Source organism: Thermobia domestica, chromosome 1 (assembly GCF_964235325.1).
Source record: "Thermobia domestica chromosome 1, izTheDome1.hap1.1, whole genome shotgun sequence".
NCBI classification, from domain to species: domain Eukaryota; kingdom Metazoa; phylum Arthropoda; class Insecta; order Zygentoma; family Lepismatidae; genus Thermobia; species Thermobia domestica.
Genome location: NC_137454.1, coordinates 375,147,560 through 375,167,455, shown reverse-complemented (window position 1 = coordinate 375,167,455; position 19,896 = coordinate 375,147,560). Strand labels below are relative to the sequence as shown.

The 19,896-nt window shown below is 37.1% G+C and overlaps 1 protein-coding gene across 1 annotated transcript in view; it reads right to left on the bottom strand.

Annotated features, from left to right (window-relative positions):
* The window catches only part of LOC145664505 (uncharacterized), a 285,366-nt gene extending 268,188 nt beyond the window's left edge, over nt 1-17,178 (bottom strand). The window contains exon 1 of the mRNA XM_081731232.1: nt 16,928-17,178. Within this exon, the coding sequence (XP_081587358.1) occupies nt 16,928-17,008 (81 nt within the window). The 5' untranslated portion in view covers nt 17,009-17,178. The remainder of the gene's footprint in view (nt 1-16,927) is intronic.
* Between the last annotated feature and the right edge of the window lie 2,718 nt (nt 17,179-19,896).

Sequence of the window (19,896 nt, the reverse complement as noted above, 5' to 3'; positions counted from 1 at the left end):
TGGTGCGTGGAGTCTTTAAGTTCAATCGCATTGCTCCAAGCGTGTGCGTGGGTTTTTTTCGGGGTTCTCCAGTTTCCTCCCATTGGTTTCGTTCCACTATTTTATTCATTTATCATCATCTCCGTCTCCTTTAGCCCACAGGAAATAACCATGGGATGTAAAGCTCAAAGATTTCTAAAGCGGAAAAGGGAATAACTTCTTTCCTATTCAAATTTCCAGTTCCTGTGCAAAGAACGGACATTAGTGAAAATGTAATTACTTAGTTCCAGTTGAATGTGCTCCTTACATATATTATTATTATTATTATTATTATTATTATTATTATTATTATTATTATTATTATTATTATTGCATCAAGGTGAAAGGAATTGGCTACTGTACCTCTGATCTACTGACTTAAATTCGTCTCTTAGGTACATTAAAGAAAGCGGGCTGGAACCTCTTTTTTGGCAAGAATATAGATTGAACGATGGCTATCCATTTCCAGTTTAAAATCTATAGTAGTCCCTACTTGCTATGCAACCTGCATACTAGCAGAGAAATGTTGGTTGCCTACGATTTAACGGTTGTGGCTGTCCATTTCCCGTTTAAAATCTGTAACGATTCCTAACTTCTATGCAACCTGCATAGTAGCAAAGAAATGTTGGTTGCCTACGATTGAACGGTGGCTATCCATTTCGCGTTTAAAATCTATAATAGTCCCTAATTGCTATATAGCCTGGAATTTCAGTAGCAAAGAAATGCTGGTTGCTTATAATTAAAGATTATCGAATTGCATGATTCTCTTTATTGTCTTTTAGTAGCAATGGTTTCGTTGTTACCTTCTTGAGATTTCCCAAGATTTCTTTCTTACGTGCTTCCTTACTAAGTCTCAATTTACTACTTTAGATCTTTCGTGCAAATGATCATCCCCCCTCTCATAGTTGTTCCCGTAAATATTCGTCACTTCGTCTATACTGTGTTTAACAAAATTACCAACCTCTGTTCTTCTTTACGATTTCACATCCCGTATAGAACTAAGTTTCATATTCCGTATAATCAGTGGCGTACACACGCAAGAGAGAGTTGCCAGGCTTTAGTCCTTTCCCCTCGTGAACAAGAAATTATACAATAATAAACATTTACCATATTAAGGACATATATGCACAAATATCTGAAATTATATGAACTTGGACGCTTATTGCTATATCGCTATATATCCAGACTATACACCAGGAGCCGATCCAGGGGGAGCGATCGCCTCGCCCCCAGAAGAGGAAACTTTCTTATTTTATATATATAAATAAAACCCATTCCAAAGTTTGGAGCCCTTACAAGTAGCAGTATGACAACCCACCGCCCCCCCCCCCACAAGTCGGTCCTGGATCCGCCCCTGCTATACACTGAACTATAAAAATATTAGGTGTGTATACGTCATATAATCCCATAAAAATTCAGCGTATTCCCATCATATATCATATCGTATTCCTTTAAAATGAGTATATACTGAGGACTGACTGAACTATAAAAATATTAGGTGAATATACGCCATATAAACCCATATACGTTTCATCACATCTCTGGTTGATTTGTACTAACGGCTTCCCAATTGCTTATATCTTGCAATTTACAATACAGTAGATATAAATAATGCCATGGACCCCCTGTATGTACGCATGTACTGTATGTGTTGTACGCTTGTTGCTTTTAAAATAAAAAAGGAAGTCTGCAACTCTGAGCTAATTAGGATCCATTGTACTGACACAAAACAGAAACTAAAATGAGTTTGAAATCAGAGATATACAGCTATTAAATGAATAAATATGATTTGATATTCGTAGGAAGTTTTATTAATATCTTTTAGATGACAGTGCCAAAGATAGACTAAATTATCTAACACAGAAGCAAAGATGCTGTAAGAAGAAACAGTTAATATTCAAAATTTAATAGAGTTATTGATATTACATGAAAAACTGAAACATATTCTGTCAATTATTAACAGTAAGAAATCTGCTAAAATGTAAAATTTGTTTCTCACTGATATTAATAAATGAAACTGTAATAAATAGTTATGAAAGTACAGTTTTGAGAAGTAAATATGTTAGCCAAATTTTTTTGTGGGTTGTTATGTCAGAAATAGTTGCTGAATTGATGTATAACGTCCTTTTGTAGAAACAGTAATGTGGGTACTTGAGATAGGATGAAAATGGAATTCCGACTATTATTTGAATTGATTTCACGGATAAAACCTGTACCGAAAATCGAATTTATCAACAGTGACGTAATTAAGGGAGTTGTGCCCCGAGCGCAAAACTGGGCAAATATAAGGCAAGGATAGGAGTTTTATCAAACTAAAGATTATAAAATCTCAGAAACTTAACAGGAGAACGACTCACCAACCTTAGGATCACATCTATAGAGCATAAGTTAGCTTCCAAGTTATCTTTTGAGGACATTGTAAAAACTTTACTGACAAAAAGCGTCCGCAAAGTTAAATTTTAGTTCCACCTTTTTGTGTTTTTATTTAACTTACATCGATTTAAGAGATTTGCAAAATGTCCCAGTATAACACTCGAGGCAACAGCTTGACTGTTTGTCATAATTAAATATTCTATTCTAAAGCAAAAGATTGTTGATGCATTCTACACATATGCACATCCCGATATAATTCCCAAAAGATTGTGATTTGGAGTTATTATGATAAGACTATAAGGATATGTCAAGCATGCTACTCTAGGATTATTTGGCAATCAAATACTAATTAGTTTGATGTTTTATCTTGTAGTAAAAATTAAATTATGTACTGCATTTTGAAATCAAGCTTTACCACTTGAAGAAAAAATGGAATAGGAGAATTACCGTGTGAGGCCAATACCAGGTGTAATCGGAGACAGTTTTCGTTTGCATGATCGCAGAAAATTATAAATCCTTGTTAGCTAGGGTTGTTAATTCACAACAAGAATTTTAGGAATGATCCAAAAAATGAATGAAAAGATTGTGATTTTGGCCAAGAATTAGTTTTTGAATCAGGGGCCACAAAAGTTTGGAACGGCTCCCAAATCGAGGTTTCGTATTTTTTACAGAATACGCACATCATACTGAGTTAAGTGACAGTTTTGGTTTGGCTACACGGCACAGAGAAAAATCCGTTCTCCGGACAGCGGTATATTGTATATACAAATATACGGTATCCTCTTGCTTTCTCTAGAAATCAGTACGGAGCATAGGCACTGCCCTTAAATGTTACATTATGCCGTTGCAGGATGCCTGACATCTAACAGTTTTCCGTATATCACATGCATATACTTACGTTACCTTCGTCAGCTATATGTTATATACGTCTATTTGTATGTGAGATCTTGATCGCCTAGATTGTTTCATACAGAAAGTACGTATAGATGGAACACTTATACAGAAAGTATTATAAAACATGCGTTTTCAGTTATACGTCTGCTGTAAGTTAAGTCCAAAAGCTACAGGAATTACGCATGTAACCTATCTTTTTAAGTACACTACCTACAATTTTTTTCTCAGTGTGTATGTAGTTTTCAAAATATGGGCCGTACAATAAAATGTTTGATTCAATTAAATATATTGAATTTTGTGGATCAGGGACCACAAAATTTTTGAACGACCCCTAATTTTTTTTTTTTTTTTTTTTTTTTTTACGGAATAAGCACATCATACTGAGTTAAATTATAGTTTTGGTTTGGCTACACTATATGTAGTTCTCGAGATATAAGGCCTACAAGAGAATTTTTGCCTGAAATATATTGGATTTTTGATCCAAAAATAAAATTAGCTGTACCCGCTCACAATCCTCAAAACAGATCAAGAATAAGTGTTTTAAACCTTGAAATATTTCGTTGAGCCTCACGATATTATCGGTCAGTTGGGAACTCTATTTTTAGTCCATACTATATAATATGGTTGTTCACACACCATGGCGATTTAAAAATAGATTAGTCACTCACAAATAACTAACATATGAGAAATAAAGCATGATACCTCAAGGAAAGAGTAATTTTATCGACGAACGTATGCTTGTAATGGATAAACCCGCTGGTGGATTTCTGGCTCTTTCCCCAGGATCAAAAACGGCCTCAAAGGTACACCGTACAACCTGTCCAAACCAGTGCAATAGCTGAACTTCGCAACACACCAAAAAGGGACTTTCAGCGTTGTTCCCAGCAATGGCGAGAGCGGTGGAACCAGCGTCTGTGTTCTCATGGAACCTATTTTGAAGTCGATTAAGTGAATGTTTAGCTATATTGTGGTAATAAATAGTTACAGCGAAATTCCAGGATCTTTTTGGCTGCCCATCGTACACGAGTACTTGGATGGTTGGATTTGAGTTTACCCTTCAGCTCTAAGGCTATGTGAGATGAGGACCTACAGCTTAATGTGGGATTTGAATCGCATGATCCCCCATGTGGATGAATCCGTAACTTCCATAACTGCACAAGTCCAGCTGAATATATATTGAGAAAAATAATAAAAAACTGAATATTTGTTGGAAATGTGAACTTGGAAATAGGACTTTTTTCATACTTAATGACATTTGTTATCTAGCAAAGTATAAGTATGAAAATGGTCTGATTTCTAAGTTCACATTTCCAACAAATATTCAGTTTTTATTGAGTTTCTGAATAGACTCTTCAGCTGAAATTGTGCGGTTCTGGAAGTTACGACTTCAATTGTAATACAGTATACTTTTGGTTAATCGAGCCTCTAGGTTACCCGAAGAAGTTATTAATTATAAGTATTTATTTTTATTTTCAGTTTGAACGTAATAGTTAAGGTGGATCACTAGGTGTTCTCGGTGCTATGCTAAACGCTACTTGAATATAGTACGGTACAGCGTTGCCAGGTAGTGTCGTTTGTTTACTGGTGCCAGATAATAAAGGAAATAATCATGGAATTCTCCTTGAATACTTACTGGAGAAATTAGTTTTCGACCCATACCGCAATTCAGAGCTAGATGCAATGCTAGAATCCAGGAATTAAACATACAAATTTGGCAACAACGCATTATGACGTTCTACGCAAGTTTCTTCTCAAAATCTATTTCCTTAACTAAAATTAATATTTAAATAAAATGAGAAACTTAACACGAAAAACGGTCAAACAATATATCTATTTTGTAATTAGATCGTTACTTTAGAGTACTTTGCACATTCAAATAAATATTTCATAAAATTGAGCACTTCTAGTAAGATCTAACAGCAAGTGCCATCCTGTGTGCTCACTGTGAAACGAATCAAATATTCTCTTTTATTTGTTACCTTTTTCGATATCAGAAGACACAACCAAATGAATCAATGTCTTGTGTTGTAGCTGAATTATTACTCTATCTCAGTGCTGTCCAAATGGCGGCCCGCGGGCCGCATGCGGCCCGCCAAACTATTTTCTGCGGCCCACAGAGTTCTCTCAATTTACGATTGTTATTACTGATACTATTTTCATATATTCATTCTTTTAATGTTTTCACTCTTCTTTCGAAATAAGGCATTCAGTTAGCGCTTCTATACAACAGAAAGGCGCGGGCATTCATTGCAACACGTTTCTCTTATTTAGTGAGTTTGGTCGGAAAACAATGTCAACGTTTGGTAACATTTGTTTCTGTGAAAGTGCATTTTCCAGCATCAAGATTGTGAAGAACCGCTTCAGAAGCTCTCTTGTAGATTATTCTTCTTTACATCTCCTTCGACTCGCTACAACAGGAATAGATGTAGATATCCAAGTGCTTGTAAACGCTGCTAGTCACCCTTATTTGTCACACTGAATAGATAGGCGTATGTAATATTTCAAATACATTTTTATTATTTTCTTTCGTAGTATAATAATAATAATACAGTTATTATTATTATTATTATTATTATTATTATTATTATTATTATTATTATTATTATTATTATTATTATTATTATTATTAGCTGCGGCCCTCCACCTTACTAGTAAAGACGGTTATGGCCCTCAGGCTCATTACAATTGGACACTACTGCTCTATCTTATAGTACAGTATTTATAGTATGTAACGTTTCGTTGTGCAGTAGTTACGGGAACGAGCTAAAATATGTACTGTACTGACTTCCGGGTGGTGATCCACCTTAAGCATAAGCCTTCTTTTCTAAGAACGTAAACTAATATACCACTTTCTGATATTTATACTGTAATTAATTGATTTTCATACTGTAATTAATTGATTTTCATACTGTAATTAATTGATTTTCATACTGTAATTAATTGATTTTCATACTGTAATAACCGGAAAGGTCTACTTATAAAATAACCTCAAAATGCATTTCATCTCCGTATTATCCGAGATAACCTCGGTCCAGATGACCTCAAATAATCGGAAGTGTACTGTATACTTATTTGTGTTTTACGTGTTTCCATTCGTTTTAATGAAACTACCCAGCTTCCAATTAAAACTGAAGACTTTGGGGCAAAAACCTGTAAAGTCCAAAAAGTGAAAGTGTAAAGGAGATAGCATCACACGGGTTTCTTGTCATTTGATTTTCTTCAAACTTGGCACATATATACTAGACCAAAAATAAATTTATATATATTTTTTTTCTTTTGGAAAATGGCTCAAGGGGGAGGGGGGAAAGAACCGCTTTTCGAAAAAGAACCTCCTTGATTAAAAGGGCCACTTTAAAGGAACGAAACTTTTCCGATGCAAAGATGACTTCAAAGTAGGAAATACGTGTTTTGTCGTTTCTGCGAGAAAAGGGTTGCAGAGGGCAATGACCCTCTTCGAAATGACAAATTTGCCGAGATTAGTGCAGGCGTCCACAAAGTGTAATCCCAGATCTTTTTCTCGGAAACCGTTTGGTAGATGGACAAATCGGCGACAACGGATCCCATTATGTTTGTGGGCAGACGTTTTGAAATAAAAGTTTTGGCACCAGGGTACCGTGCAGGGTCACAGACGGAGTCCAACGGAAAATTTGCAAATGGCAAGAAGAATGAAGTAGCACAACGTTTGAGAGTTGTTAAATAAGGAAGATAAAGCGCATGTGTTTGTGTTCTGCGGAAAAACAATGTAAGAGGAGGGAGGCAAAAGTCAGAATTCATAAATGAGAATTCATAAATGCCTAGTAATAAACAAGCGAAGCTCTGTCAATACAAGACAATCGGAAAGGACCCCAGTGTTCCACTAACTTGTAACAAAAACAGACAAGTCGGAAAGTAATTGAATCATGAGACAAAGTGCTTTCCGCTAGGTGGCAAACACGTTACATTTGAAACCCAGAAATTAGATGGAATGAGTACAATACGGCTTATCAGATGAAATATGTTGAACGGGCAGTGAATACAAGATGTTAGGGATCGAAACAGGGTGTGTTTGTAATACAAGTTCGGAAAAGAAAAATGAGAAGACGAGCACATCGAAAAACTGCAGCGAAACTGTCAAGTCAAGGGAGATAACCAACACGAATAATAGAAAGGGTTAAAAAAAAAGTGAGAAACAAGCAAGCGAGGAAAAGAATTGTTATAAATTTCAAGAAGGCGAGAGGAAACGAGCATATAAATTGGAAAAGCAAATATGTTCCGAAGAAAACTATTGGGCCAGACTGCAAATGTAAGAGGCAGTGCTTTTCGAAACTAACTGATGTGCTAAAGAACACACTACTAACTCAATTCTACGATATTGGTGATAAAAACATTTACCATTTGGAACACTCGGGAAACATTTTAGTCCCCCATATGCACACCTGTTATGTGGGCATAACAATATTACCAGGAAAGCTCATGCCTACATCAACGGTCTCTGTAATCAACATACAGTTGTGTGACAGGGTTACGTTGGTATCCATGCTTATTTGCGTTTCCTTGGGACGTTGTTTGTGTCTCCTGTCTCCTCCCAGATTTCACTTTTTGAATAACATCGGTTTATTCACCGAGCCAAGGATGCCCATGTTGTGGTTTCCAAGGGGGGTGCAAGTATAAGCGACATTTCAAATATAGGTTCAAATTTTGCTGTAATTAATGTAAAAATTCTGTTGGATTTTCGATATTCTGAAGTACAATTTCCTCTAGGGGGGGAGGGGCGCACCTTCTTGCCCCCCCTGATGGGCGCCCTTGCACCGAGCTATTTAATTTTACTGCGTTCAATATGGATTTCGTCATTTCGTCCCCACATAACACAAAACGTCACATGTTTTCCAGCAGAAACACCAAAGCAGAGCCCCGTTTTTGCTCATTTTCGGTCACTTGTACGTAGGCACATTGTTTCTCTAGCGCCGAGCTTTATTAAGTACCCGGCTATTTGAGGCGATCGCAAAGCGTATTTATTGCTCATGCGTACTCTTGGAATACGCTGACCATGTATGTAGATGGCTAATCATAAACGCGAAAGCAATAAAATCGCTGAGAAAACGTCAGCTCGAGCGTATTTGGTGCGGGTCGGAACAATAGGCCGCCTGCTGTTTAAAAGATTTCAAAAGGAAGGGAAAAAAAGGAAAGACGTGTTGCCAGGCAAAGGGATTATAGCAAGAAACAGCTCCTTGGAAGATGGTTTGTGCAGAGTATTGGAACTCTGTTATTACACACTTGGACCTGGCAAAAAGACCTGGAAACCCTGACTGGCTCACAGTATGATTTACACATCTGGTGAAAGTAAAATTACTGAATAGCCACCTTGGCCGCGTTCGCTACAGGGAGTAACGCTTTCTCAAATAGCCTAAGACTAAATATGGTGCCCATTTTATTCAGATGGTGGAAGGTTTACGATACCTTAATCTAATTGTCCCTAGACACTAGTTGCATAGTGTTGACGTCTTTATGTTTTGAGCACTGGCGTCTCTGGCATGTAAAATTTGGCGGGGGGGGGGGGGGAATCAAAGAAAGTGATTTAAATGGTATTACCTAGCCCAATCTGTTTATTAATTTCGATTCCATTCGTTATATTTCTGCTTACCTTCACGGACCCTCTAAGGTGTATTAAGAACTCTGTTATAATCGTTTCTCAGCCTGAATATTATATTCCAAATAAATATAATAATTGTTATTAATATGTTATTCTGTCGTTAGTAAATAAATTAAATTAGAATACTTGAAAATATTGGGGGGACGCGTTCCCCTCGCCCCCCTCCCCCGCTAGAGACGCCCTTGGTTTTGAGGATATTTTATGTAGTTCTACCTTCTTTTTGATAGATATTCCATGACTACTAATTTAACTAAACTTTTTCATGCAAAGAAGGCATCCATCCTTTATCTGTAATTATTTTCTCGTACACACACAGAACATGTTAAGTGGTTTTAGGTCGTCTCTACGTTACCCTAGTTTTGAAATGATGGAATACTTGCTTTCCTGTTTTGACATCTGTATCAACGTTTCAGATCTACAGGGTGGCCCAAAAGTAGGTATACAGTCCCGTACTGATCTTCTCACTGTCTTTCATATCATTTCTTATTGTGATCAAACAGGTAGACCTAGCTTCTTTATTATTTGTTCTTAATGTTTTTTTTTTTAAACTTACAACTTAAGCCCAGAACAGCCGAAGCAAATAAACCCATAAACTAGAATGGTACACTTGATCAATGCAGGGGTGTATACCTACTTTTGGGCCACCCTGTATAGGAGTGACCATAGACTTTTTGATCAAGTTTGTTTTTACATTTTGATCCGCCATTCTATTGCACAGGTAAAGCTCATTCGTCGCTAAGCGGTTAGCATACACACCTTTCGCGTGGGAGACCCAGGTTTGAATCCCGGCGGGAGCTCATGTGGTTCGGATTCCATTAATCAGTAGGTCCCGTCTCATATGGCCTCGCTGCTGAAAGAAATGTTAAACTCAAAATTAACTCAACTCTATTACACAGGAGTAAACAGTCGAGACTTCCTCCAGCTTCTTTCACTTTATAATAACTCCCATTGACCCCTCTTGGTATTTGAAAATATGAGTAGAGCTCATCTGAGTATCTGGGACATATTTTTCCCCCTTTAATACATTGTGTATTTTAAAAATGATGAGATACGTGTTTTCCTGTTTCACATCTGTCTCATCGTTTCACATTTATAAAGGTGGCTAGAGTTTTCAATGCAGATTGTGTTTCCATTTTGACGCCGCCATTTGCACAGGGCTATCGTAGAGAGTCGAGATTTATTCCACGTTCCATTTAAAAACAGCTTTCATTTGATGTGCTACTCGACCACCCTTGTTATTTGCAAATTTTGCCTTGGACGCCGTCTCTGACCCTGCGAGGGACCCTGGGGCCAAAAGTATTATTTTAAAACGTGCGTCCACAAAATAATGGGATCCGTGGTCGCCGATTTGTCCATCTACCAAACGGTTTCCGAAAAATCATCCAGGGTCACACTTTGTGGACGCCTGCACTAATCTCGGCAAATTTGTCATTCCGAAGAGGATCATAGCCCTCTGCAACCCTTTTCTCGCAGAAACGACAAAACACATATCTTTGAAGTCATCTTTGCATCGGCAATTTCGTTCCTTTAAAGAGGCCCTTTTAATCAAGGGGGCCCTTTCTCGATGAAGGGGTTCTTTGCGCCCTTAAATTATATTCCGAAACAAATATATATATATATATATATATATATATATATATATATATATATGTCTATTTATTTTCGGTCTAGTATATATGTGCCAAGTTTGAAGAAAATCGAATGACGAGAAACTCTTGTGAAGCTATCTCCTTAACACTTTCACTTTTTGGACTTCAAGGGGTTTTTGCCCCAAAGTCTTCAATTATTTCACGTTAGCTACTGTGTAAAACCAAAAGTGTGCTTGTTATATGTAAATTCTGAATATCACATGTTTCTTCCTCTCCCCCTTAATAATCGTAAAAATCTTTTTTTACTCTCTGAAAAATCTGACAGCCCTACCCTGGTACGTAATACCAGTTTCCCTATGAGATTACTCACTGTGGTTCACGTCTTACCCTGGTGATGAATAGGAACGCTAACAAATACAAAATTGGTAGAATGAGTTAAAAGTTGTAAAATAGAGAGCGCAGTAAGCATTATAGCAAAACTTGTAAAGTAAAACACACAAATTTTGGCTTTTTTCTAAGAGAAACGTTTATTTAATATCAAAATTTATTTCAAGCTATATCCTCTATTTGAGATAATTTTCCCATACAATTTTTCAGGACTTCGTTACATCTTTTTGGAAAATATTGCAAAAATATTTACTCCGATTGAAAGATATCCAAACCGTAAGTCCAAATAGTCAACAATTATTGCTAATGCCGCAAGCCAACAGATACCTGCTTCTTAATTCTTTCAAGTGATTTGCAGATCTTGATATTTATTTGCGACTTACCATATAAAAGAGTGCGGTAAAGAACACCGTACCGTGGCCTATTCGACGGTGTTAAGATAAAATGTAACCGTCAAAAAACTGAAAATGTGGATTTTTATTAGGGATGGGCAAAACCGGTTTCTATAAAAACCGACATTTCAATTTTCTCCAAAAACCTGTTCGGTCTCCAAAACCGGTTCGGTTTAATACAAAATCGGTTCGGTTTTGAAAATGCTCAAAACGAAACGAAACCTGTTTTTTGAAAATGCTCAAAAACCGGTTTCGGTTTTTCTAAAGACCGAAAAACCGGTTTTTGTGGCCACCACTAATTTTTATCTTATTGAGCTCACTGTAGGTCAGGCCATAGGTGAGAAAAATATCGTAAGCTTGTGTATATTATTAAGGCAAATAAACCACTTTTTACCTTAACACCGTCGAATCTTATTCAAATAAGGCTTTTATTCCATAAGAACGTCGCTTACTCGTTTGAATAATAATAATTCAATTAAACTAAACGAGCTTAGGAACAAGGGAGATACGTTTGACATTGTGAAGCTACGGTCAACTCTCAAAATATGCGAACTCAATATTAAAATTGATAGTAATAGATCTAAAAATTTTCAGTTGTAAAACAGGAATAAGATCCGATATGTTACTTATCCTTGAGGTGGTGATGTCATATGTAAATGCCATTTCCTGCTATTTCTTAATGGGACTTCGATAACTCGAAGTGAAAGACTAGATAAAAATTCGAGTTATCGTGTTTTTTTTCGATTAATCAAGGTTCGAATTATCGAAGTGGTCAGTACAAAAATTCGAGATATCGAGTGTTTCGCTTTCCTCATCAAAAGTGACTGTGTAACCTCTAGAACTCGAAGATGTGAAAGTTCCTTAAATTAAATACATGACTAGTAAAAATACAATACTGTTCATGTCTTGTTTTGGAAGGGAAGGGGGCTTTCATGTCTAGACATGAATAAAACACAATTGCATTGACAAATTTAGCAATAACGACAGGACTAGCAACAATGACAATTACGTAAAGGCATAGAGTTATAGCTTCGAGTTATCGAAGTCACATCAAGTAAAATTCGAATTATCGAGGTATCGACTTGTAGAGGTTAAAAGATACGAAAGTTCAAGTTATCGATATTTTTAAATATGATTATGAAACCCTTAAAATTCGACTAATCGAGGTTGTAACCCTTTAACATTAAAAGTTATGGAGAGTTTAAGAGGACGTAAAAAAATCGAGTTATCAAGGTATGCGAGTTATCGAGGTCCAACTGTATAAAGAGTACTATTTACACCGGAAGTGGTTTTAGATTTCTACAACTTCCGGTTGCAGAGAAAATAAAATTGGGGAAGATACATACTCTTCATATGCTTAATCGATTGCAGAAACTACTTAACTGTTTTTGCTCTATAGCATTCAATATTAAAACCAAAAATAAATAGTTATAAATACAGGAATATTGGTAGCGTTTATCTCTCCTTCAACTTCCGGCTTCAGAAGTGAGATGCCAGTGAAGGTATTATGTTTCCTTCAGACGCTCAATCGACTCTAAAAGACACTTGTCGCTATGTGCTACCAGTTTTATTCTATAACAATCAACATTTTTGTCCTACATCGAGCAAAGTTGAAACTAGAAAAAGTTAACTTTTACAGCTTCCGGTTTGAATAGAAGGTTAATGGATAAAAGGGAACCAGTGGCGTAGCACACTTTTGCGCCCCCCCCCCGCAAAGTATAGAGAAGGGGCCCTAGTTGTAAAGCCGATAGAAGAAAGGTTGATGTTCTACTTCTTTAAATCTTTATTCATCGTAAGACTTCGGGGCCCCCTATACCTCGGGCCCCCCCCACACTGCGGGGGTTGCGGGGGCAGCTGCTACGCCACTGAAGGGAACCTATTTTCGGGACACTGAATGATTTCACAATATCGCTTATCGATAACTTTTATCATTTTTGACCTAATAGAAGTTAACAGACAGATAGATAGACGCACATTAGCTGTTCTATAAGAATTAGAACACTACTTACGCATACAATAGTTTGGAAGTCCAACAATACGAGAAGTGTGCCTTATAACATTGTGGAATATCATTGTCAGAGAACAAATAAAAAGTTCGGAGGTACAAAAATGATGAGTGCGATTTTCTTCCTTTCGAGTGAACTGAAAGAAAAAATGTTTAACAATCCCATGCAATCCAACACACTGACACATAGGCACATGTGATTGGGACATGTTCCGTCGGCTGAGGTTCAACTGCAATTTCATGACACAGGTTCTTGCCATACCCTCATAACGTGCTCATTTAAATTACACAGTTTGTGGGCTTAACGACAGGAAAGTAGGACACAGACTTCAGAAAACCAGAAAAAAAATTGGGAACAATTAGACAACAAAATTAAAAATTTATTATGTATATTATACATTTTCAATATACATATATACATATATATATATATATATATATATATATATATATATATATATATATATATATATATATATATATATATATATATATATATATATATATATATATATATATATATATATATATGAAAAGTTATTTCCCATTGAAGAGCATCTGTGCTATGTAAATAACGTTATTACGATTATAACGATTCATACTTTAATATGTATAAAATATTTTTGAAAGATATTCATAAAATGGAAGGAGTGCTTACATTCGACTGCACAACAAAACCGAAATCTGTACGAACAGTTCAAAAATAACTCCAGAAGAAAAGGTCTCGTTAAGTTCGGATGAAATAGAACTTGATTAATCTTTACTCGTAGATTCAATTTACAAACAAAGTTGTGATAGAAAGCAATTTCTATGCAATGTTTCTGGATTTCTATATAGATTAGTATTACCACTGGAATTAAAGTTGCAAAATATCTATATTGTATAGAAAATGTAGCAATTGATTCACTTTGATGTACCATCCCTAACCTTAATACGCTATGTTCACTGTGCAGCACTATTAAAATGTGTTACCATTAAATGTTAAATATTAAATTCTGTTTAATTAAAATAATTGTCCAAATGTCAGACAGCCCTAAGCACATCCATATTCGGAACTAGGAATTGTCTGCTGGGAGGACAGTGGGGGTGACAGACCTTATGGTCGGTCTCGGAGGTCTTGGTATGTGGCCATCTTATACGTGATATTTTTACTTTGTGTCAAAAAGTTGGGGGACAATGGCCCCCTATGCCCCCTCAAAAATCCGCCCATGAGCACATCAGACGACTGATCACATCGAACAATAGTAGGTAGTAAGATTGTAAATTCTTATGTATAGTTTCCGAGAAAATCAGAAAAAGGAACTTTATGGCGTTAAAATATGTCATTTGTTACCAGTAATATCTGACTAAAAAAAAAAAAAAAATGGGAGAAATTCTTATTTATGTACGTATTGTGCAATATATGTAGCAAAATACGTTTTTAATTAACATATCGTTTGTCCTATTCTAGCGATGGCACACAATCTTTTTACGCACACACACTACTTACAAAGGCACGCACTCAGAAATATTTGTCGGTAAGTCTTCAAAGTTTGGAAGGGGGAGGAGTTCAACAATACAAGACAATGTTTATATAGTACTGAATCCTTGTTATTATACACCAGGGACACACCCATGGGGGTCCAAAGGGTCCGGACCCCCGAATTTTCCTAACTCAACATACATTTGTATGTTTTCTGAATAAAACTATACTTATTTGACAGGGAAATGGCTGATCTAGCATGAAAATCTGATCTTACACTTCATCTGTACTCTTTCGCTTATAAAAACAATCTAGTTCTTTGATTTTTTTGGTAAAAATATAGGTGGAAGTATTTTACAATTACTTCTCATCTTGTCGGGTTCAGAATAATGCCCGTTCAGCACTACATACATGTAGTGGCTTGTGGTATTGCACTCCCCCAGAATTTGGACCTCTCCCATTAAATATTTCTTACGTGTGCATCTGTTATTTACCCCAAAAGTAAACAGTTAAGATCAAACCTTTAGGCTATAAGTATCATTTTATTAAGAAAGTCTATAAATGCCTGTCCAGCAGGGCCGGATCTAGAAAGGGTCAATTCGGGGGCGCAGCTGGTTGAGAGTATGTAGGAGGCGCCATTTCGATGCAAAATTGAGATGAAAGGGCAGATTTACGTCTTTGCCCCGGGCGCAATATTTAATAGATCCGGCCCTGCTGTCCAGTTACGAATTTGGGTGGGTGGGTGAGGGCGTCCGGATCTGGTGGATGTCCCAGTAGACGTGCCCCTGACTTACAACATTAACTTGTATAAAATCGTTTTACTTTCGCCATGAGCCCTCTCCCAATGGCGTAGTGACTAGTGAGCACGGCTTTTTATTCATGGGGTTCCAAGCACGATTCTCGGTTACAGAAGTTTGAAATTTGTATGTGGATTCCATTTGTTGTGGATTCAATTTCTTGCGAATTCCATTTTAAACTGTAGATCCGCATCACATATAGCCTTGCTATTGAAAGGCACGGGCTAAAAAAAAAAAAAAAAAAAAACAACTCCATAAATTAATAAACAAACAAACGTTTCAACACGAGACTAATAATACTTTCAGTATTCTTTCTAAGAGACCGAGGTAAGGAATCTTTTGAAATTTTTCCGTTTCACGTCCAACGATTATACCCGACAGGCTAAAGAGTCTTCATCCCGGCGAAATTAAAATACCGCTAATTTTACAATAATTATGTGATATCTTCAAGCGCCCCAGACAATATTATTTTACATAAGAAACCGTTATCACGACTCATTTATCTGCTTTCGATTTCGAGCCATTTTGAAAATCGGCATTTATTTTCGCGTTTCTAAACAGCTGAAAACGGAAAGCCACTAGGTGACTTGTGGTAACGGTACGTCACGCAAAATAATATTGTCTAGGGCGCTCTTGTTCTATATTTCAATTATCTTTTATCTATTTGAAGATATCACATAATTACTGTAAAATTAGCGGTATTTTAATTTCGCCGGGATGAAGACTCTAAAGGAGACAGTGACTATCAGAAATGAATGCAATAGTAGAATGAATGAGTAGGAGGAAACGGGAGAACCCCAAGAAAATTCAAGAAAAACTGGTTTGTCCACCACAAAGTCCACTTGGCAAGATCTGGGATCGAACCAGGGTCCCTACGCACTAGAGTTGAACGCTCTACCACTGAGCCAGCGCGGCTCTCGGGACCGAGGTCAGAATCCTAGTGGGATAAATATGGTTCAGGTACAATGCTAAAACATAGTGCATGTCAGATATACTCGACCCTGTAAAAGGATTTTAAAAACAACCAACTTTTCTAAATGAAAGGCCTCCTTTGAAAACAAAACGGCAAGGCTCCTGAATGGGATCTCGGGTTCGAAACCCGATGGAAGTAGACGTGGTTCAGATCCTACTGTAAGACATAGATAGTTATACATCAAATTACTCTAAGTGTTCAAAAAGGAGTATAAGTAAATTGGAACGGATTCGAATTTATGAGGATCTGTGTTCGATTCTGGTTCGCGTCACGTGAATAATAAAAATTTAAGGTAAACAAAAAAACGTTTCCTAAGCGTTAATGACATTCAAGATTTTAGGTTAAATGTTAAAAATTGGAAGAAAATGCAGTAATACCAACAAGAAGTAAACGAACTTTGGTACTTACCTTTTCCGCGTGTCCTATTGTGTTTATCACGAACAGAAGCAAGACCCAAGACAGCCTGAAAGAGAACACACTGAGCCACATGTCGACTCCGCGCTACAATCATTCGCACTGGCACAGCCTCCAATGAGGCAGACCGTCCGTCTGTCGCGCCTCGACTTCTGGCAGGGCGGGACAAGACTTTCACCATCGGAAAGCTCTTGGAAGGATTTTCCAACTGAAACTGCAGCGGCAACAACCATAAGTCCTTCTTGTTCTTCGGTCTCCTTCCTCCACGGGAAGACTTCAGGAAGTCACTCGGTCGGTTCATGTCCAAGAAGGCAGTGATGACTTTTATTCTTTTTTATCGTACTTTTTGTTATATCCTTTGGACTCTTCATGCTTAATGGATCTTTCTCAGACTCAACAATAAATACAAGAAAAGCAGTGTCACTTGGTAATTGTGTGAAAAACAACGGGAAAATGAAAATGAATTAACATGTTCAGTATAACGTACCTCATTTACGCCCTGGAGGCTAAAACAAGGATATGATGGGTGAAAGATTATAAAACAGTTTGGAGATGGTAGGAAAAAAAGAAAAATAACAATGACACAGAATATTGTCCACTACAAGCTTACATAGCCTGAAATATACGTAAGTAGGGAACCTTTTTAACGGAGGCAGGTTATCTATCACAAAATCTTGGTGAGCTCCTGTAAACAATGCCCACATGGCCTACTGTATAGTGACATGGCAGAGGTGAAGCAAGGGGACGACAGCCTCCCTGATCACTACGTCTCCCCCCCTAGATATATGGTATTGCAATAGAGGCCAAGTAATAAAAAAGATATCCTTTTCGATATACAAAAGAATAGCTGCCCTGCCAAATTCTTTCTGTGCCTTCGTCTGCTGCTACCTCTCAAGAAATTAAAACTGGCGTCGCCACTGAGTGTTCACGAGACATTTCACAGGTCCCATTTTCGTCACAGAACTTCAAAGTTAATAGGAATATCCACGGAATTTTCCTTGTTTGAATGAGATGTGTCTTGTAAGTTACGAGACAACAATTGGATGTCTAAAAAAGTCCCCAGAAATGCCTCACAGGAACTTCCGTTTGCAAGACATCTAGATTTCCATGGATTGTCCACTACCAAAAACGGGACATCTCATGGACGTCCTGATATCCCGGTCTTACATTTCTTGGACTTCCAAAGGGTGTGTCTGTCATATGTAGGATTACAATATCATTGTATAATTCTGAATCGTAATCAGCTTCGTTCCTTTGACGGGAATGTCAAGGCCGAACCTACAGTGAATTATGGTTGCCCTCTTTTTTCCATTTATTTCCCTCCCCTGTGGTTCTCACCTATAATCTACAATTCAACTGGGAATTCATGAGCTTCGACTCTACGTTGACAGAGGGTCCTCTGTCCTCATCTCTTATAATGCCTGTTTAGTATATGTAGGAAATAGTAACAAATAAACCATAGAAACTAAATTGACTAGTTTGTTTTAATTTGACATCCACCCCCCTTGGCTTTCGCACTGGCTACGGTCCGGTGACTATACTGAAGTCAAGTGATATGTTACGTTAGGTTAGTGGAAACAAAATAGGCCAATTGTGGGCTCGAAACCTGTCTTGGGTATGGACAATTTGTCATTTTATCACTATTCATTCCAACATCATCATTATTATTCATTTTTCTTTACTATAGGTTATCCAACTTTATGCCATTGGCTCAGTGATAGAGCGATGGGAGTTTGTGGTGACATCATGTCTGTTAGTTTTCGAGATTCTCCAGTTTCCTCCGATATTCTTATTCTATCAATTTTTCGATGACCGTTCAATTTCATTGTGTCTGTTTCACTTAATGGGTTGGCAACGAGGCGAGTCGAGGCGAGAAAAGTTTTTCTCGTGTCGCCTAGTAAATTTTTGTAGAAACCTCTTCTCGTCTCGATTCCCGAAGAATTCTTTCTCGTCTCGTCTTGATTTCTGAAGAATTCTTTCACGTCTCTTCTCAATTTTCAAAGAATCCTTTCTCCTCTCTTCTCAATATCCGAAGAATTCTTTCTCCTCTCGTCTTGATTCCCGAAGAATTCTTTCTCGTCTCTTCTCAATTTTCGAAGAATCCTTTCTCCTCTCCTATCAATTTCCGAAGAATTCTTTCTCCTCTCGTCTTGATTCCCGAAGAATTCTTTCTCGTCTCTTCTCAATTTCCGAAGATTTCTTTCTTGTCTCGTCTCGATTTCCGAAGAATTCTTTCTCAACTCTTCTCAATTTCCGAAGAATTCTTTCTCGTCTCTTCTCAATTTCCGAATAATTATTTCTTGTCTCATTTCGACTCCAGAAGATTTCTTTCTTGTCTCGTCTCGATTTCCGAAGAATTCTTTCTCAACTCTTCTCAATTTCCGAAGAATTCTTTCTCGTCTCTTCTCAATTTCCGAAGATTTTTTTCTCGTCTCTTCTCAATTTCCGAAGAATTATTTCTCCTCTCTTCTCAATTTCCGAAGAATTCTTTCTCGTCTCTTCTCAATTTCCGAAGAATTATTTCTCCTCTCTTCTCAATTTCCGAAGAATTCTTTCTCGTCTCTTCTCAATTTCTGAAGAATTATTTCTCCTCTCTTCTCAATTTCCGAAGAATTCTTTCTCAACTCTTCTCAATTTCCGAAGAATTCTTTCTCGTCTCTTCTCAATTTCCGAAGAATTATTTCTTGTCTCATTTCGACTCCAGAAGATTTCTTTCTTGTCTCGTCTCGATTTCCGAAGAATTCTTTCTCAACTCTTCTCAATTTCCGAAGAATTCTTTCTCGTCTCTTCTCAATTTCCGAAGAATTATTTCTTGTCTCATTTCGACTCCAGAAGATTTCTTTGTTGTCTCGTCTCGATTTCCGAAGAATTCTTTCTCAACTCTTCTCAATTTCCGAAGAATTCTTTCTCGTCTCTTCTCAATTTCCGAAGAATTATTTCTCGTCTCTTCTCAATTTCCGAAG